Source organism: Eulemur rufifrons, chromosome 1 (assembly GCF_041146395.1).
Source record: "Eulemur rufifrons isolate Redbay chromosome 1, OSU_ERuf_1, whole genome shotgun sequence".
Taxonomy (NCBI): Eukaryota; Metazoa; Chordata; class Mammalia; order Primates; family Lemuridae; genus Eulemur; species Eulemur rufifrons.
The window spans coordinates 15,092,625-15,112,030 of record NC_090983.1 but is presented as its reverse complement, the minus strand read 5'-3'; the positions used below and the strand labels follow the sequence as shown (position 1 = coordinate 15,112,030).

The 19,406-nt window shown below is 42.8% G+C and overlaps 1 protein-coding gene across 1 annotated transcript in view; it reads right to left on the bottom strand.

Annotated features, from left to right (window-relative positions):
- Positions 1–17,556, bottom strand: part of EPHA4 (EPH receptor A4) — a 138,696-nt gene extending 121,140 nt beyond the window's left edge. The window contains exons 1-3 of the mRNA XM_069466889.1: positions 17,466–17,556; positions 14,254–14,321; positions 9,530–10,193 (exon numbers count right to left, since the gene is read on the bottom strand). Of these exons, the coding sequence (XP_069322990.1) occupies positions 9,530–10,193; positions 14,254–14,321; positions 17,466–17,556 (823 nt within the window). The remainder of the gene's footprint in view (positions 1–9,529; positions 10,194–14,253; positions 14,322–17,465) is intronic.
- Between the last annotated feature and the right edge of the window lie 1,850 nt (positions 17,557–19,406).

The window sequence follows — 19,406 nt, the reverse complement described above, 5'->3', positions numbered from 1 at the left end:
TCAGACCGTGTGGAGCAAAAACCAAGCTCCTCCACATTTAGATGTTTTAACTGACCTTGCCCCCACTTAATTACACTGCAATGTCTGCCTATGCCCGTTTTCTGCCCTGTGAAATTAGTTTGAACTCAAGACTAATTGAACTTCAAAAACATTTCATGCAAAGTCCTCTTCTTCCAGTTTATAGAATGCATATGATCATGGCCTTTCTGAAGATAGTGCTGCTTTCAAGCAGAGAGTGAAGTTTTTTGGGCACAATATGCAGTGTGTTTGCATTCTAGAAGGAAGAAAGTAAAGGTTAAGTAAATTTGGAGGCACTGGAGCGGGTGGGAAGGCCTGGTGGGGAGACAGGAATTCAAATGACAATATTCAACCAAAAGTGAACACACAAATGTCATAAGGAACAGAATTATAGTCAATACGCCTCTTAAAGAATCTTATCTGGGGACACGAGTGAAAATAACAGATTTTAATTGTGATTCTAGGTATGAAGAAGACTGATGTATTCATTTGTAGATGTAGAAACACACTGAAAATACCCGTGGTGATTTGTACATTATACACTTTCAATACCTATTTGTTGAAGGAGTGAATGGATTCCAGCCCATTAGTGACCTAAAGCCTATTTTCAGGACTTCCTGAGATCTGACAATTCTTTTTCAAAGAATTTTATCTTCTTACTTTACAATTTTTTTACACCCTTTGTTGGGACACTTCTAGACATTCCTGGCATAATCTGAATAGTGCCATCTCCTCCCACCTCAGAAAGAACAGCAAGATTCCAGCTGAAGCTGTCACTAAACAGACAAGCCAAGGGATTCACCAAGGCTGGGGTCCTTTTCCAAGGGTCAAAATGAAATGAGCAGCAGGGGCCGGGGTTGTTTTGCATGGGGGCATGGGGCAAGGGGCGGAGGAGTGACAACCAGCCACACGGGGGCAGGGGGTGTGTGCATAAAAAGAGCCCTGTGCAAACAGTCCACTCTCCTCCACCTCCCACCCCCAAGCTCTGGAAGCATTCAAATCAAAACCGAATTAATTTGCATGGTGTCTAAATCATTGGGTTCTGCATAAACAGAAGGAGATTTTGGCTGGGGTTTCCAAAGGAAGCCCTCATTGGCTTTGTGAAAGGGGGAAATGGGTGTGCTGTTTTGCATGAGGGTGCATACAGAATATGCAAATGAGGAATCTGCTGCCTGGAAAAGCAATGCCAGGCAGACAGCTGACGACCTGCATTCACCCAGAGAATGCTCAGGGTCTCCAAAGGGAGCTGTAAACGAAACGGTACCAACTTGTTTGTTTCCCAGAAAGATGAAATAGACCTTGAATATTAATAAAATGTCCATTTAGTCCTGGGACTATTAATTACCCTGAAGATCATGGAACCCAGTGACTTCACCTGCTCCCCTCCCCACAACAGCTCAGAGGTACCAGCTGTAACAAGATACAATGAGAAAGGTTTTACACCCTAAGTGAAAAAAATACAGTCTCTCAGGGTCCAGGGGACAGCTGAGGCCTTCTTTAATCATTCCTTCTCACAAGCACAATAAAACTAAAGAGAGCATTGAGCCATGTTATTGGACACAGATAACCAATTTTAAAAAACCAAGAGCCATAAATTGCTGCCTAATTTATAGAATCATCTTAAGGGTTGAGTAAATAAAATGTCATTCTCCTAAACTACCTAAATCTCCCAGATTATGAAAAAGTTTTCAGAGTACTCTCATTTCATTTTAAAGCATGTAAGTAACCGACCGAAGTGGACTCTGTGCTCCCTGCCGGAGACACTAAAAGGCTGATGGACTAGTGCAGTGGTTCTCAAACTTTTTGGTCTCAGAACCCCTTTACATTCTTAAAAATTGTCAAGGATGCTAAAGAGCTTTAGTTTATGTGAGTTATCAATATTGACCATTAGAAATTGAGACTGAGAAATTTTTAAAGTATTTTTAATTCATTGAAAAATAATAATAATAATAAACCCATTACCTGTTAACACAAATAGCATACTTTAATTAAAAAATAACTATATTTTCCAGGCCAGGCGCGGTGGCTCACGCCTGTAATCCTAGCACTCTGGGAGGCCGAGGCGGGAGGATTGCTCGAGGTCAGGAGTTCGAGACCAGCCTGAGCAAAGAGCGAGACCCAGTCTCTACTAAAAATAGAAAGAAATGATTTGGACAGCTAAAAATATATATAGAAAAAAATTAGCCGGGCATGGTGGCACATGCCTGTAGTCCCACCTATTCAGGAGGCTGAGGCAGAAGGATTGCTTGAGCCCAGGAATTTGAGATTGCTGTGAGCTAGGCTGATGCCACGGCACTCTAGGCCAGGCAAAAGAGTGAGAGTCTGTCTCAAAAAGAAAAAAAACTGGAAAAAAAGAAATTAAAAAAAAAAAAAACACTATATAATCCAAAACAAAATTAGTGAGAACACTGGCATTGTTTTATTTATTTATTTTTTTTCCCTATATCTCTCGAATGTCTGGCTTCCTAGAGGACAATTGGATTCTCATACAGTTGTCCCCCCTTATCCACACTTTGGCTTTCTATGGGTTCAGCTACCCAAGGTACAATGCAGTAAGATTTTTTTTTTATGATTCCCAACAATAAGATATTTTGAGAGAGAGAGAGAGACAGATAGACCAGATTCACATAAGTTTTATCATAGGATACTGTTGTAGTTGTTCTGTTTTATTATTATTGTTAATCTCTTACTGTGCCTAATTCATAAATTAAACTTTATCATAGGTATATATGTGTAGAGAAAAAACATAATACGTATAGGGTGCGATACTAGCTGGGGTTTCAGGCACCCAGGGCCTTGGAATGCATCCTCTGCGATTAAGGGGGGACCACCGTATTTGCTTCTGTGTTCTGTTTAATAAGATACTATACATCAGGGGGCCTCTGGAAAATTCTACTGTACATTCATGAAAGAATGAGAGGGAAAAGGCAAATAACACCTTAGTGTTAAGAAAATTTTGACCTCATAGACCACATGAAAGGGTCTTGGGGAACCCAGCTGGGCCATATTTTGAGAACCACTGCCCTAGGACAGTGACTTGGGGGGACAGAGGATTTGATCAACGTAGCCAAGACCAGCCGTTTTGTAGCACCCCTTCTCTCTCCCCTGTATTTGTCACCATTGCCTCCTCAAAAACCCAAAAACAACAGAAAAACCCCTTTACTCTGGAACCTAAATGAAATAGTTTCATTGTTGGATAGACACTAATCAAACACCCATATTATCATCGTATTTCTACCTAACAACAATAAAAATAAAAGTAACAATTTCCACTTACTAAGTGGTGGATGATTCTAGGCACTGTGCTAAGTTTAAGCCCTTTATGCATGCATGCTTATATGTATATATCATCCATAATAACATACTATTATCACCAATTTACAAACGTGAACTTGAGGGTAGGAAAGCTAAGTTAGTATCCACAATCACATATCTGGTTAAGTGGCTCAACTAGAAACTAAAACCAAGTCTCAAATTCCAAAGGCAGTTCTTAGACATTTTGTACTGACTCTATGTTAACTTCATGTGCTGTGGAGAATTTTGCATGTTCAGATGTAGAGATGATTGGTAAACATGAAAAAAATAGTTAAGACCCAATTGAAGTAATTATAAGCAGGGACCTCATTAATCCTTTAGCACATGCAAAGATTTGGATGTATCATGTTGACTCCATGAAACATAACTCCATCAAATAAATGTTTAGTATGAAACAGGCCACAATTTCTTATGCATTTATTCATTCATTCATTCAATAAATATTTAATGAAATCCCATATCTTTCATAATCATCACTCGTCTTTACTAGTTGAGTTATGCCTGACTGCACTCCTCCACTCACATTCTCATGATAAGGAAGTTTCCTAAACTCACTTGTCCAAGATAAAGCCACAAAAATAAAAAAGCAAGGTTAATCATTCAATTTTTTTTTAAGTGTGCAGGCATGATTTATAAATTAAAAGGTTTGTTTTAAAATATTACTAGGAAATAGTGAGACAACCAGGATATCTACTAATAAGGAAAAAGTTAAATATGGTACAGTATATTTATCCTACAGAATATTAATCTTCAATTAAAAAGAATACAGAAGTTATATTCTCTAACATAAATGTATGTCCCTGATAAATGTCAAGCATCATAAAAACAAGATGACAATTAAAAGGATGATTCCATTTATTATTTTTTAAATACATGTATATAAGATTTTTTGGGGGGGGGATGGGGTTTCACTCTGTCAGCTAGGCTGGAATGCAGTAGCATGATCATAGCTCACTGTAGCCTCCAACTCCAGGCCTCATCAAGCAATCCTCCTGCTTCAATCCTCCTGCCTCAATCCTCCTGCCTCACCTCCCAAATAATTGGGACTACAGGCTATTTTGTTATTTACTTATTTTACTTTTTTGGTAGAGATGGGGTCTTACTGTATTGGCCAGGCTGGTCTAGAACTCCAGGCCCCAAGTGATCCTCCTGCCTCGGCATCCCAAAGTGCTGGGATTACAGTCATGAGCCACCATGCCTGGCCTATAGTATATTTGAGTTGCCTGAAAAATTGTGAAAAATGGTAATTTATAAAAAGTTGGAGTAAGATTTTGAAAACAGTGTGTGTATGGATGGGGTGGCAGACTTACGCTTTTTCCTTTACACAATTCTGCATTGGAAATTTTTTTGACAAGCATGCAGTTCTCTGGTAATGTGAAATTCATCGATAAAATCCCCAAAAATTAAGTAGTGAAGTTCAGTGATGTGAAAGTCAAACTTATATCATGACCACTTCTGCTTTGCACAGCAGTAACTGAAAAACCACTTAATCAGTCTTTTTCCTAGAGGCTTAAGTCTTAACAGAATAATTACGTCTTAATTCATTTTTGAAAGGTACAAGGAAGCTCAGTTAGACTAAAATAAGTCATCAAATCTTGAATATCATATTAAAAAATCCCTAAGATAATTCCCATGTGATGCTTTGGTGAACCCAAAATAGAGACCATTGCATGATTCACACTCACAAAAGAAGCCTAGTCACACAAAGAAGAAAAAAATAAAAAGTACAACAGAAAAAGGACAATAATTAAACTCTGCTCTTCTAGTAGATAAAGAATTACGTTTTTCAATGATCACAGCCATGCTTCAAAGCCGGAGATAAAAGCAGTCATGTGATTCAAGCAATTGATTCTTAATGACACGATTCAAAGGTAGAAGAAAAATTTCAAAAGTGGAAAGAATATGAAACAGCTTCTCTGTGAACTATATTTTAAATGCTGTCTTTCCATTACTTCTTTCTCCCAAGGTCCTTCTATAGTATATTTGAAAACCAGTAATCATTTTTTTTTTTGACACAGCTCTCTCCCTCTTTTCAGAGCATGAATTTAAAATATCTCTATTTTACAGCCATCGAAGCATTTCTGTTTTGTTCTTTCTTAAAAGAACTTTTAATAACATACCTTTTGCTGATATGAATGTATTATATATGTGATGATATACAACACAGGTTTTAGAGATCTATGACCTCAATTTATAGCAAAATTATATATTCCAGCAAGGCTTGATTCCTACCTGGCTTAACTTTGTCACATTTGTGATTATTTGGCCTTAAAAATGACTCCTTCAGAATCTTTTCTCTTTATTAGTATTATTTTTACATATACTCTCTGAAAATATTGCTGATTAATATTTCCCAAAGAGTACATCTGGAGCTCTCCTTTCATTTTTCAGCTTTTTAATTAGGCAAAAAAAAAAAAAAAATAGTTAATGAAGAGTCTTTTCCTCTCTTCTTCTTGCTTAATATTTTTGAGGAAATGAAAACAACCCAGTAAAACATTTTCTCACTGTGTCAGGGAAGGAGATATCTGAAGTGGATTTTGTTTCTTTTTCCAAAAGTCTTATGGGGCCTGGTAATCAAACTAACTAGAGTGATTACGTTAGTTATCCTCTGCACCCAGTCACTAGGCAAGTTCAAAGGGCTGCTAACTCCAGTTGCATTCTCCTTGAGAGGACGGATAAGTGGGTAACACTCTTTGTTGTCTTACTGAGACCAAACCAAATCATTTCAGAAAATGTTACTCAAAAGCAGAATGAACTTGCAGCTTCTTCAGAGGGCAAGCCCACCCTTGCCCATCCCTCATCCTTCCTCTCCATTAGCATGCACTGCTGGGGGTAAAAACTGCAAGAGGAAGTGTAGTTCTGTCCCCAAGGTCCCTTGAAGACTCTGGAGGATGATCAGGGTTAGATTCAAACAACAGCACACCCCAGGCCCCCGCCCGCCCTGGCCATTTTTGCCCAAGGATCCTTTGTCAAACATTTAAGATCTTAATCAATCTTCACTCTGACCTCCCAGACCCTAAGGAAGATGGATGAGGAAGTAGGTGACCTTTCACCTGTTCTTCTATTTGTCCTGCCACAGTAGAACCATTGAAAAGACAATTGGGGAGGAACCTGCTGCCAGAGTTCTGAAGACTTGGCCAGTTCTCCTTTATATTCCTTCTTAAGCTCTCTTTACACCCTCTTTCTTGTTCTACCCCCAAATCGCCTTTTTCTCATTCAAAAGAAAGTTCTCTTTCCTACAGAGGAGGGAAAAAATGACACTCTCCAAATATTACTTTCAATATGAAGTGTGAAAATGTATATTATTCTTAGTTAGGGCAAACGATAGGGATGCTTCCTATCCTTAGCCTTGACTTCAAAGAGTGGTCAGGAGATGGATTTTCCTTTTATTATTTCAACTCAACACTCCTAAAAGTCAACAGCTATGACCTTGGGAAGACAAAAAATGCTAGTGTTAAGGAGTTTCATGATCTACAAGATGATTTTTAACAATCTTATATCATCAAGTCCTCAGAGCAAGTCTGTAAACTAAGTATAATTGTTACCATCCCATTTTATAGAGGAACAAAACAAAGCTCAGGGGGCTTAAGAAATGTGCCAAGGTCATACAGCTAAGGGACCAAACTGAGATGCATTTTCTTGTCTCCATATTCTTTCCACTATACCTGGATGCTTCTCTGATACCAGTAACGATGTCAAAAATAGGATCTACCATTGTTATTACTCCTAAGACTTTTAGAGTCTTGAGTAGTCTTTAAAAAGTCTCCTTCAAGTTTGGAGTTTGAGAATCCCTTGTCATTCGCGTTTTTTCCTTCGTCCCTAAATTCATCAGAAATTCTCACTTGGTAATAATAAAGATAAATAAGCACACAAAGTGCAAGGTTTTGTGCAAGATGTGTCTTGAAAGAGTTAATCATTTTATTGGCAGCAAAAAATAAAAACAAAACAAAACAAAACAAAACACCTGCGTAGCATGCCTGAAAACACTGACAGTTCTCAAAAAAAAGGCTCAAGCTTCCCCTTCCACTAACAGTGTGCTCAGAAACGGACCTGAAACATGCAGCTCTTCCTTCCCTGCCATGAACCACATGATTAACTGGATTCCCAAGATTATTTCCATAAACTAAACCACTAAAATGTTCAATTGCCTTTACATTCACTTCTCCCACCATCTTTTTCTCTTTTCCTTCTAATTTGGGTTGTAAAAACGTCAAGGAGTTTCACAATTTGGCAATGTATGAGTTACTAGGCTCTGTGACAATTGAAAATCAATGACGTTAGATACACGAAGATGTGCTAATGCTAAAAGAGTGAACATTTTAGCAGGAAATGGAAGCCAATGGTGTTTTATTAAAAAACATATATAAGAATCTTGACATGTGAAGATGTGCAAGGCCTATCTTATAAAAATCAGAAAGGCAGAATAATTTACTCTAAAATGTGATGGCGTGTCATTGCCCTGCTGATTTCGCTGTTCCTGCTATGATCATTGTAATTTAGTTGCCAATAACAATGCACTCACATATTTTCTACTATTAATACCAGAATATACTTCAGGGTTTCAATTTAGTAAAGCTTATCGAGTAGTTTAAGTCAAGAGCACACAAAAAAGCAAGACATTAATCTTTTTCTAAAACTTTAAATTCCAACTTGTACATTTTCAAGTTTACAACTTTCTTTCTCTTTTCTTTTCTTTTCTTTTTTTTTTACTCTAGGTCAACAGAAAAGATAGCCAGTCTTTATTCTCTTTTATTTACAATGAAATTAAAGGACATTCATTGTTAACTACTCGCAGAAATAACTGTAGCAAATTGGGAATGACACTTTAGGAAAGTATAAACTACAAAAGAAGAAACACATAACTCTATGACACCAATTTACTAAAAATGCAATTTTCTTTAGGTTATAACTGTTGATTTCCAGTCAATCAAGTGGATTGCCCCGTAGTTAATCCCACCCTGTCATTAAGATGGTTGAAATGCCAGACAAATAGTTTGGCAGTCAGTTGTTTCAGGCTCTTTAATCACCAAATCTGATGAACCATGTGGCAATGCAGTCTACAATCACCCTGAGAAAAGATTCCTCTGACTGTTCCACAAATGAGATCGGAGTTACACTGTAACTGTTTAGTAGTAACCGTAACAGTACTGGAGGCAGCAGACTATTGATAACCACTAAAAATAAATACCAATCAAGACAAAAACTTGGGATAACTGCTTTTTGTAAGCCTTAATCCACACAGGACACGAATGATCCATATAAATATGGATTACTCATCCCTTACTCAGCTACAAAGCTGCTATAAAGCAAAAGACTTTACAAACTCCCCAGTATTTTGACAGGAAGGAGAAATAAGGCGGGAATAAATTGCACACACTAAACTTTAGGTGAGAAAAAAAATCACCTTAGTAATCTGATAAATGGTAATTAACATGCTAAAAATATTTCTCATGTTGATTTCTTCAGAAACTCAATAACCAAAATCAATAGCAAATTGTGACCCAATTTGACCACTGATCAAATAAGACTCTTGCTAGCTCTATTATCACCTCCTGAGAGAAATAAAGGTCTTTTGTCAAGATTAATTTCACTTAGAGACCCTATCAGTGAGTACTCAGGGAACAGAAGCTACTTGAAACATTGTCACTCCACTTTGTGGACCACATCGCCACTGGTGCACAAGGCAGGAAAAAAAAATGGACTTTCTTCACACAGCTCGATTTTAATCAGTGGGAGGAAACTGGAACAACGCAATCCTAATTTCACATTTACATCATTCATGCACACATACATAAGACAAGAGATATTTACCATCTTTGTCGTTTTACCAAGTCTATAGACAGGAAAACTATGGCTCGAAAATGTGTCCGCCCTCTTTAAGTAAGGATCAATCAAGGCCATTTCTTCAGCTTGTTCATTTACATTTCAGAGGGCGCATCAAGCCAGTTCAGTTCTAAGTGCCTGTTAGCAAATGTGTTTGGCTTTCTGCTGATTACAGCAGCATCATTTATTTTGTCAGTATTAGAAACGTCTTAGCCTTGCCACCTGGAGCTATAGCACTTACTCATTAGACCCCTCTGTCCCACCACATCCCACAGGGGCTGCTAATTACTGGCTTTACTCCATTTAGTCTCATCTCTGATTTAATTACGTGCACTAAGCCCTAATGAAAAAAGTACAATATGGCTCCTCTTACCTTGGCATTCTCCACTCCGCTCCTCATGCCCAGCATTGCATAGGCAGTTGCCAATGGGTACCAGCCATTCACCATCTGCCCCACAGTACATTTTTGGCACATCCTTCTCTTCTGAGTTGTTGACACAGGAGCCTCGAACTTCCACCAGGGAAGATGTATCGGCCCCTGTGATGGTGTCTGGAAATTGGGCCAGATTGCGAACTGTAAGTGGACACTTTTTATAGAACACGCGGACCGATACTAGGGCAATGCAGGCCCCCACATCCTGAAAAGCCAGGTAAAACCCCTTTTTGCTCAGGGGCCCTACATCCCGGATCTCGGTGTTCAACTTCATGATTCTGTCGCCAATGTCCACTTGGGTGAAGCTCTCATCAGCAGCGATGGTGTCGATTTTGGCAAACTGGCTCTCTCTGATGAAACGCTCTTTGTCGTTGTCTGATTCATAGTAGTACAGGTTAAACGTCTCCTTGCATGTCCCCATGACGCCCGGAAGACTATTGCAGTCCCTCAAGGTGAACTTAATCTCAATATACACCCTCTGAGCTCCCTCTCGGGTGATCCAATCAGTTCGTAGCCAGTTATTCTGGCTGGGTTCCATCACGTTGCACACTTGGTAGGTTCGGATTGGTGTATTTTTTTCATCCATAATACTCACTTCCTCCCACTGCAAAGATCCAAAGGAAATGTATCAATTACAAAGTTTCATCATATGGTAATTTTACTCTCATAGGACACTGATTATATTTCTTTCAATAATGAAAAACTACTCAGCATCAATCATCACTAATAAAGCACATTATGGGTGATAAGGCACTATTTTATTGAGGAAGTGTTTTTTTTCTTTTTTTTAATTGCTTCAATCTTTTGCCTAAAATCCAGAGGCAATGGTGGATTTACTGCTTGTGAGTTCTCAGCAGTTCCTGGTGGTGGTCTAACAACCTCAGATTCACCTATTACAACAGCTACAATTTCAAGTGGCAACAGTTCAAATTTACTCACAAATGAAAAACTAGTGTGTGTACTGTTTCAACTACTGAACACAAACCTGCAAATTAAGGGCAGGAAGAGTAGAGCTTGCCAGAGGAAGACAATTATCAGTTAATTAGTGGTGCTCCTGTCAGAACTTTGCTCTCTAATACCTCAAAAAAAAGGTGATTGATTTTTTTGGCACCATCACTATTCTTTAAAGGGGAAAAGAAAATCCCACCATTCTGGTTTTGGTAATCCTGGGATGATAGGGAGTAAATTTTATGGTTGTGTTTCTCAAATATGCTATCATTTGTAACAGTAGACAACTTTTCAAGAACATGTATTCAATAAAAAAGTTTGTACACATTCTTATTTTTAAAACATAGACACATAGCAAAACACGAATGCATATATGTTTTGCTTCTAACTATTCTGTGGATATGAAAAATAAAATAGTAATTGGTATTTAGGATTGAAGGCCCAAGAAAATTAAAGGATGATGATAGTGTTTTCTTTGCATTCTACTTCCTAACACCAAGAGTATTATGGTGGGACGGTCTGAATTTCACAGAATTCACTGTGACTAAAGTAATAGTTTCTCTCGTTACAACTTTTAAAAATAATCCTGAAAGTAGCAGATGATTTTGGGGCTGCTATAGGCTAGTAGGCAGCCTCCAATTCTTCATTAACATCAACAGTAATGCATTGATATAGATCTGGTATAAATCAGTTTAAGTATTTAACACATGAATATAATTAGAAGAAAAAAAGATAGTTTTAAAAAATTTGTATTCTGTAATGGCTCCACTTATAGCTCCATTCAATCCAATGAAGTACATAGAATCATAATGTATCTTTTAACGGGTTTCCCATCTGTGCATTGGAAAACTATTAATGGATGGAAATGTTATTATGTGAAGGGCCATAATGCATAAAATTCTGCATCCCTTTCATCTGCTACCATTATAAAAGTTGGAACTGGGAAGGGTAAGTGCCCTGTGGTGATTAGAATTTCTTTTTATCCAGTAGGCAATAAATCACCAGTAATTTACTTATTTTAGGAAATTCATGTAAATCCAAAAATAGATCCTCACCTTCAAAAAAACCTACTCAGCATGCTTCTCCTCTCAGAACAAAGGGAATATGGAAAAACACATTTATCAATGTAAATGAAGGCACATAGGGGTATCTCCACAGGGTTCATACAGGATAATTCAGGTCTAATGTGAACATTTCAGCCTGAACTTAATTGTGTAACCACATTGATCAATTCACTGGGACAATGACAAATCCTCCCTTAGTTTTATATTTTACAGTCAGTGTCAGCAGCTTTTGCTACAGTGTTGCCAGCAGGAGCTACCACTTTCCCCTATTCTCATGTCCTGTTTAGCTGTTCATACAGTCAGCTGTCTCTGACTCTTTCATATTTACTTGGTAGTAATGTCAAATCAGGTTTCTTTTTCTTTTTAAAAATAGCAACAGTAACAACTAATAAATGTCATTATCAGACAAACTATTGTCCCGAGTTTTCAGCCAAAAAAGACGTGAAATGTTATAACTACAAGTAGAGATTTCAGAATAATCAAAAGACTCAGTATGCTTTTCCCCTTAGCTAGAAAGAACTTTCTAAAGATAATCAATCCACCTCTTGGTAGTAAATGTTCAATTCATTCCTTCACTCTGAGCTTGAAAAAGTCCTCTTCAATTATAAAATCTAGAAATCAAATTTTATAATTTGACATACAATTTCTCAATGGCTACTATGTATTTTGGAATGACTCATTTTTTTATAGACAAATAAAATTTTATTGCTAACCTCTTAAGATAATATGTAAAATGTTATATGCCTAATATTTAAGGAAAAGAAAAAAACTGCCTACATCCAGCCCATAAAAAGTTCTGGGTTGTATACAATCAGCTATGCATAGTATTTCCTAACAGACTTCAAGACAACCAAAAGAAGTTTTGTGTCTAGAAAACGTGATCAGATGCTCTTTCAGCAATTCTGGAGAGGGGAAAAAAAATGTCTACAGCATATTAAATTGTAATATAGGCTTTCCAGAAACTAGATAGACCACCTTATACCCTAAAATGTGTCACTCCTTGCTTTCATATAGGTCACATGTATATTTAGTGAAACAAATCAGGTTCAAAATTGTACTAGACATATTCTCTCTCTAAACCCAAGATCAGCCAGAACCTAAGAACCTAAGAAAAACCAGGCTCATTAAATTTATTAAGTACTGATACCCTCCATCCTGAATTTTGCTAGCAGTTCTAATACATTTTCACCTCCCAAGCAATATCCCTGGTGTAGCCTGGGAAAGCCTCGCCTGAATCAGTGACCTTTCCAGGGTATAGGATTAACAATGAGTCTGACTCTCACCAAGATAAAGCTGTACCTTTCTTCACATTCAAAGGATGAGGGCAATTGCCTGCAATCAGTGGTGAATACAGCCTGTCTACACTGCCAGCGGCCTGCCAATCACTCTCCCCCATCCCTTTAAAAAAATGGTTTTCAAGGCAGACTAGAATTTTTCAGCAGAGACCAAACCAATGGGCAGTCAAGTTCAGGCAGAAAAACAGGAAGGCAGGGCAATCTTTGTTTTATTCCAGATGGATTACAAAACCTGCTTTGGAACAAGACAGCCTAAAATTCTCTATTTTCATGACTATTTTCTTGCCTAGTTTTATCTTTGAAACACATCCTCTATAACAGTTTCTATGAACCTTTATTTTTTTTAATCCTTTATTATTTATTCAATGGATGAATACAGAGCACCATGCTGGGTGCCAGCATTATAATTTTTGCTTAATAAGACTCCTAATCTTTTATCCCCATTGTTTTTAATCAACTGACTCAGTCATAAACTATGAAGCGTGTAAAGGAAGGATGATTTGCTTAATTTTTAAAGAATTCGAGAGTTATTTCAATTTGGCAGAAATTAGTCACATGTACTGATTTCTTGCCAAAATTGATTTTTTCTGACTTGTTGTTAAGGGTAGTAGGAGAATGTGGCCATTGACCTAGTAATATTCTCTGAATCTTCCCATGGGGGCAGCTGTGGTAAGTGCTACAAATCTGAGAAGAAATGAACAGTGATGTGCTCATACTTTATAATCCAGCCTCCTGGAGCCTCAAAGATCCAGGATTCCAAACACTTAAACTTTTCCCATTTAACACCAACAACGCACAAGCTTTGGGATTTTCTGCATACAGTACGCCCCTGACACAAGTTCATGTGGCTTTCTCTCAGTGTGCAGAAGAGAACAGCAGCTGATTTAAGGTTGTGACAGCAAGGTAAGGAGCCTCCCCGCTGCTTATTCAGGTACAATTAGAAATGTTTTCTCTCTGGTATCCTTATTTATTCAGTTTTCTCATCTGGAAGCAGAACAATTGCTCTAAAATTAACCCCATCAGGACTTCATGGCCATCACAGTAATAGGTATAAATTCTAATTTGGTCCGCCGATCATATTTCCTGTGGGTATTTTAGCTTTAAATAGGCATCTAAGTCCACCAATCTCCTAATTTTGAAACTCCTTTCTGCCCTTTTGGTTTCCAGTTCTTCCATGACAGAGCTATCCAAAGGGAGTATAGGATTTCTCCAACAAAGCGTAATTCACTTCATAGGCCACAGCAGAAATCTGACCCCCTCTCCACAATCAAGGAGAATCAAGCCATTAGGACTCTCAGAAAGTTGCTAATCACGCCTTTTTTTCACCCTTTGGATCAGAGAGCAACTCAGAACTTACCCCTCCTTCCAGAGGGCTTGCTATCCATCCAAGTTCTCCCTGAACAGATCTGGAATCCAATAAAGTAACTGCAAAAAAACAAAGAAAATAGATTAATTTCCAATTGTAAAAAGCCAATAATACAAAAACCATTTGGCTGAGCGTTTCCATATGTGCCGAGGTCGCACATATCCAACTCTGATCAAAACCTAAACTTGGTCTCAGTTATGTAAATAATCATTACTCATTTGATCTTCTCTCCTCTTTAAATCTGAAGGTTCTTATTTATTTAACTTGCTTAGCATTTAAAATTCCATCCCAGGACTCAGTTGATTCATTTTCCAAAAAGGATGAATAGAGAATCTCAAGTACAATTCAAAAAAAATAAATATATCTATGTAGGGCAGTTACACTCCAGAGCAAAAGTTGCATTCATCTCTGTCTGGCATCTACTAGAATTATTTGTTTTTGCAAGTTTCAGATGACCACATAACTCATCATGGTGACAGAGCCACAAGTGAATTCTATCTCCTATCAGAGAGTATCTGAAGGGTCACAAAAAGGCTCTCTCCCCTAACACTTTTCCCCTTTCGACCACCAAATAAATAGTCTCTAGATAGGCATGCGCTGCTTTTTTAAATATCAACGTTTCAGAAAGGAATAATAATGCCAGAGGTGTAGAATTAGAATGCAAATGCACTAAAGTATTCTCTCTTTCCCAGGACTTTTTGAGGACAATCGGGACTCGTCCTCCGCCCTGTGGAAATCACTGGTTTGAATTTTAGGCATGGAGTGCTGCCTAATGGATTTAGTGCGTTTGTGCTTCACCTAAGACTGTGCGTCAAAGCTTAGGGGGAAGGGAAAGGGAGCCTACAGAGCTGCCATACTCAACTTAGCCTGGAACTGTGCTAGGTACAGACGACACTGAAAGGGACGCAATGCATTCGAAACCTCGCCACATTGCCTTTCCCACCGAGATCTGCAGGCCTGGGGGTCGAAAGGCCCACCTCAAAGGAACCACTGGGTTATTAATTTGATCAAGGAGGCTGTCTCTTCAGTGTGGGGGGAGGGGTGGGAATGGGAAGCCTCTATCCTTGCTCTTACGCACCCCAACTCTCAATCTTACCCCCGGACCCTGAATTTTGCCCACCTCCCTTCTCATTTCACCCCCAAGTCAATGGAGCTAAAAATCAGTCCCTTTCCGCTGGTTTTCCCGAAGAGCCTGAATTCCTGGGGACTGTTAATTATTTTAAAATGTAGAGCCTTCCCCGGGTCGCTCCCGCCTGGATCCCCCCCGCCGCCCCCACCCATTCTGTCTTCTCGGTCCCTAGAGAAAAGCCAGCTACATCCATTTGGATTTATGTAAGGTGGATTAGGGACACAAAGGGAACAATAAGACCCAATTTACAAAAAAAGGGAGGGAGTAGAAAGGGAGGGTAAAAGGGAGAAAAGGAAACGTGATGGGAATAAAAAGCAACAAAATGAATTAATTTTTAAGGGGGAGGTGGGGTCGGGGAGGAAGATAGACACCCCCTTCTTTCAACATTTGCCTACAGCTCCATCGGCGCTTTTTGTCTGGGGCTCCCAAGTTTTGCTTCCAAAAGGAAAAGCAAAAAAGAGGTAAAAATAAAGAAAACAGTCTCTATGTCTGGGGCGAGAGAGGTCTCAGGGGACGTCCTAACAAGTGTGCGAAGCAGCCAGGAGAACGCAGGATCCACGATTATGCTGAAGGGAATGACTCTAGGGACCGAGGGGCGGCGGGCGGCTGAGATGGGACCAGAAGCCACGTCGGAAGGAGAGGGGGGAGATGGAGAGAGCGCGAGAGAGCGCAGCGCCCCTTTCCTCCTTCCTAAGCAATGTCTGTGGGCAGGTGTATGAATCTCTCCGAGCCTCCTTCTGGAGAGTTCTGGGTACCGGCTGCCCAGCCAAGGCTAAGTTGGTTTTTGGCTCCCTCCTTCGGAACAGGGAAAACCATAGATTACACAAGGATGAATGGACGAATGCCTGGAGAGATGGAGCGATGGATGAATGGATAGATGGATGGATAGATGGACGGATAGATGGATGGATAAATGCATGGATAGATGGATAGACGGATGGATGTGGGGAGGGAGTAAGAATCCGAGAGATGGATGCAAGGCTAGATGCACACAGGCCAGAACATGAACATAAGCTGGAACACACGCGCACACATTCAGGACACTCGCTCACGAACACACAGTTATCCGCGTCCGTTTCCACGCAGGCACTCGTGCACCTACATGCATGCATTTGCGCTCGCGCGCGCGCACACACAGATACACGCACACACACGCACACACACACAGCTACCCTCTCTCTGGGCTCATCACAAACTAAATGATCATCGCCCTCTCCACACATACACACACACACACACACACACACACAGGCACATACGATCCTCCTAGCACGTCTGAATAGACGCGCAGAAAACTGAGCACCCAGACGGGTCCGGTCAATCCTGCATGTTCCCTCCAAACTAGCCCAGTGTACAATTCTGGGGCGAAAAACGAAAACTCGACTACGTTCAACTTGCTGGAGGGTTCCCCAGGTCTGCAAGGTGATCTGAGTAGCTCGGGCCCCATTAGCCCGCAATCACACCCCCGGGGTGCGGAGCTCGGCGAGGAGAAAGGTGTCTGACGCTGGGTGCTAGAAATCAGGTCACTGGCCCCCAGAGAGCGGAGCCACGACCGCTGCGCTGCAGAGGCCCCGCAGCCGGGTCCCGGGAAGCTCAGAGCTCGGGAAACTTTGCAGAAACCTGAGCTCGGGAGGCTTTCGCTAAAACACCGGAGCACCAAGCCCTCACTCCTCTCCAGGCTTGCATTTCCCGTTCTCCCGGGCCTGGTGGGGGGAAGGACATGGTCCATAGATTTTTTTATTTTTATTTTAAATCCTGGAGTTGGCTCCAGTGCATCCCCTTGGGGAGCCTCAAGCGGGCCTCGCAAGCGGATGCAGATAAACTTTGGCCTTTCGTTACAAACTTGGGTAGACCCGTTTGCTTGGGTCACCGCCTTGGGGCAAGCCGCCTGGTCGTTCCCCGCCTCCCCTTCGCGGGTCCCCACTCCCCTTTGTGACCCCCTTTTCTGGAGTCGGGACCCGCCGCTCGCACCGGGCTCCTCCAGACACCAGCCGGCCTCGCGCTCCCGTGGACCATTCGCCCACGGATCGTCCCCTCTCTGACCTCGACCGCAAAAAGGCCACCCGACTCCTACCTTCATTTGCGGGGTACACCCTGGAACCGGTGACAGCTTCGCAAATCCCAAAAAGAAACGAAAAGAGGACGAAATAGAAAATCCCAGCCATGGTTCGCTGGTGCCAGCGCTGCTCCTGCCGCTTCTATCCCAGTGGAATAAATGCTTAAGTTAGGAGTGCAGCAGGCTGAAGACATTGCCAAGGGGGTGGGCCCGGCTGGTGACGTAGGCCCGCCAGTCCGGGGCCCGCGGCCAATGGCTGCGCAGACGGGGCGGCCGCGGCCCCGCCTCCACCACGCAGAGCCCGCCCCCAGGTCCTGCCCCCTCTGGGCTCCGCGGGGCGCGAGGTCTCCCGAGGCTGGAAGGGGACGAGCGCCGCGGGTCCCCCGCCCCAGCCCGCGGGAGGAGGCCAGCGGGGTCCCCCACGTCACTTCAGGGGTCGAACCCCTGGACGGCAAAGGCAGCTTCGAAAGGCTGTGAATTGACTGGGGGGAGCCGGAGAAAAGGTTGGCAACCGCTCCCCTACACACACCGGAGGTTCGAGATGGAGGAAAAGGCTCTTTTATTGAAATAAAATAAGTGTAAAGTTGACCTGCCCCTCTGCTGTCGCTCCTCTCTGGGGGCCGACGTGTTTGCGTCCCGCGCGGCCGGGCCAGGGCTGCACGCGCACTGCCACCGCCACCGGCTGCTGCCGTGCCCTGCTGTGTCTTTATGGCGTTCCTCTGTCCCAGTCGGTTTTTGCGGGGAGTTTTGTGGCTCGATCTCTCTCGTTTCTTCCCTGGCTCCTCAGCCGCCTGGAGAGCGGGGACTTACTCGATCCCCAACGTCCAGTCCGCAGGAGGGCTCAGGCCTTGTCTCCAGAGACTGAACAAATGACTTTCTAGCAGCGAGGCAGTCCCCGCTGGCCCCGTCGCCTTGCGCGCCCTGCGCGGGCCCAGGACGGGACTCCCGCCGCTCGCCAGACTTCCCAAGACAGCCTCAGCCGCGGGGAACCAACTGTGTGTTTTCCGGGGAACAGGCAGGGGGATCTCTGGAACCAGGCCTAGCAATTCCGGGCAGCAGGAGGTAGGGGCGGAGAGCTTAAGTGTGAGTGCGGGGACCTGCAGCCTCGCAGACGACGCACAAGGGGACTCGGACCTGCCCAGAGCGACTGCCTAAGCCGTGCGCTCCGACCGCTCCCCTCCGCCGGTCGGGACAGCCCTCCCGACCCCAGGAGGCGACAGTGAACGGCAGGACCCGCAGAAACCGGCGCGACTGCCCCCGCTCAGGCCCCGCGGGTGTCATTGACGACCTCTCCGGGCGCTGGCACCATCTCGCCGCGATCTGTTCCCCGATGCCCAGGCCACGGGCGCAGCCACCTGAGCGCTGCCCAGCGACGGCAACTCAGCCGGCATCCCGGGGACCGTTCCCCAAAGCGACTCGGTGCTCTGATTCTTAGTGACGAGGCCTCCCTGCCCCCTCCCAGACCTCCCCTCCTCTGGCTCCCTCGAGGACAGGGCCGGGTTTTCCTCGCGAGCCTGGGTCCCAACGGCAGGGCGACCGCGGGGATGTGGAAGCGCCTGGCCAGCCAGGGCAGTGGCTCATCGTGAACCAACCGCGCCACCTGCCGGCCAGACGCGGGAGTGCGCGGCCCCGAGGAAGGACGCATGGACAAAGACCGCAACCGACAGCCCGGCAGAGGGGTGGTACGTGTCTGGGGCAATCTTTTTATCCACCCGCCCACGTCCCGCGCACGAGGGCCTCTCCTGCAGGGTGGTGGCGGGCGGCAATTAGGAGGTCCCGGAAGTCTGTAGAGCCTCTCGCCAGCTGGATTGCGAAAGATGGACCCGGAAAACGTTTCAAGGAGAAACTCCTTCCAGTCAATGTTCGAGGGAGGGCTGGCGTGGGTAGCTGCAGGGTGTAGGACAGCGTGGAGGACAGAGGAGACCGCGAGTCCCTGGCCGCGGTTTCAGGGCATTGGCC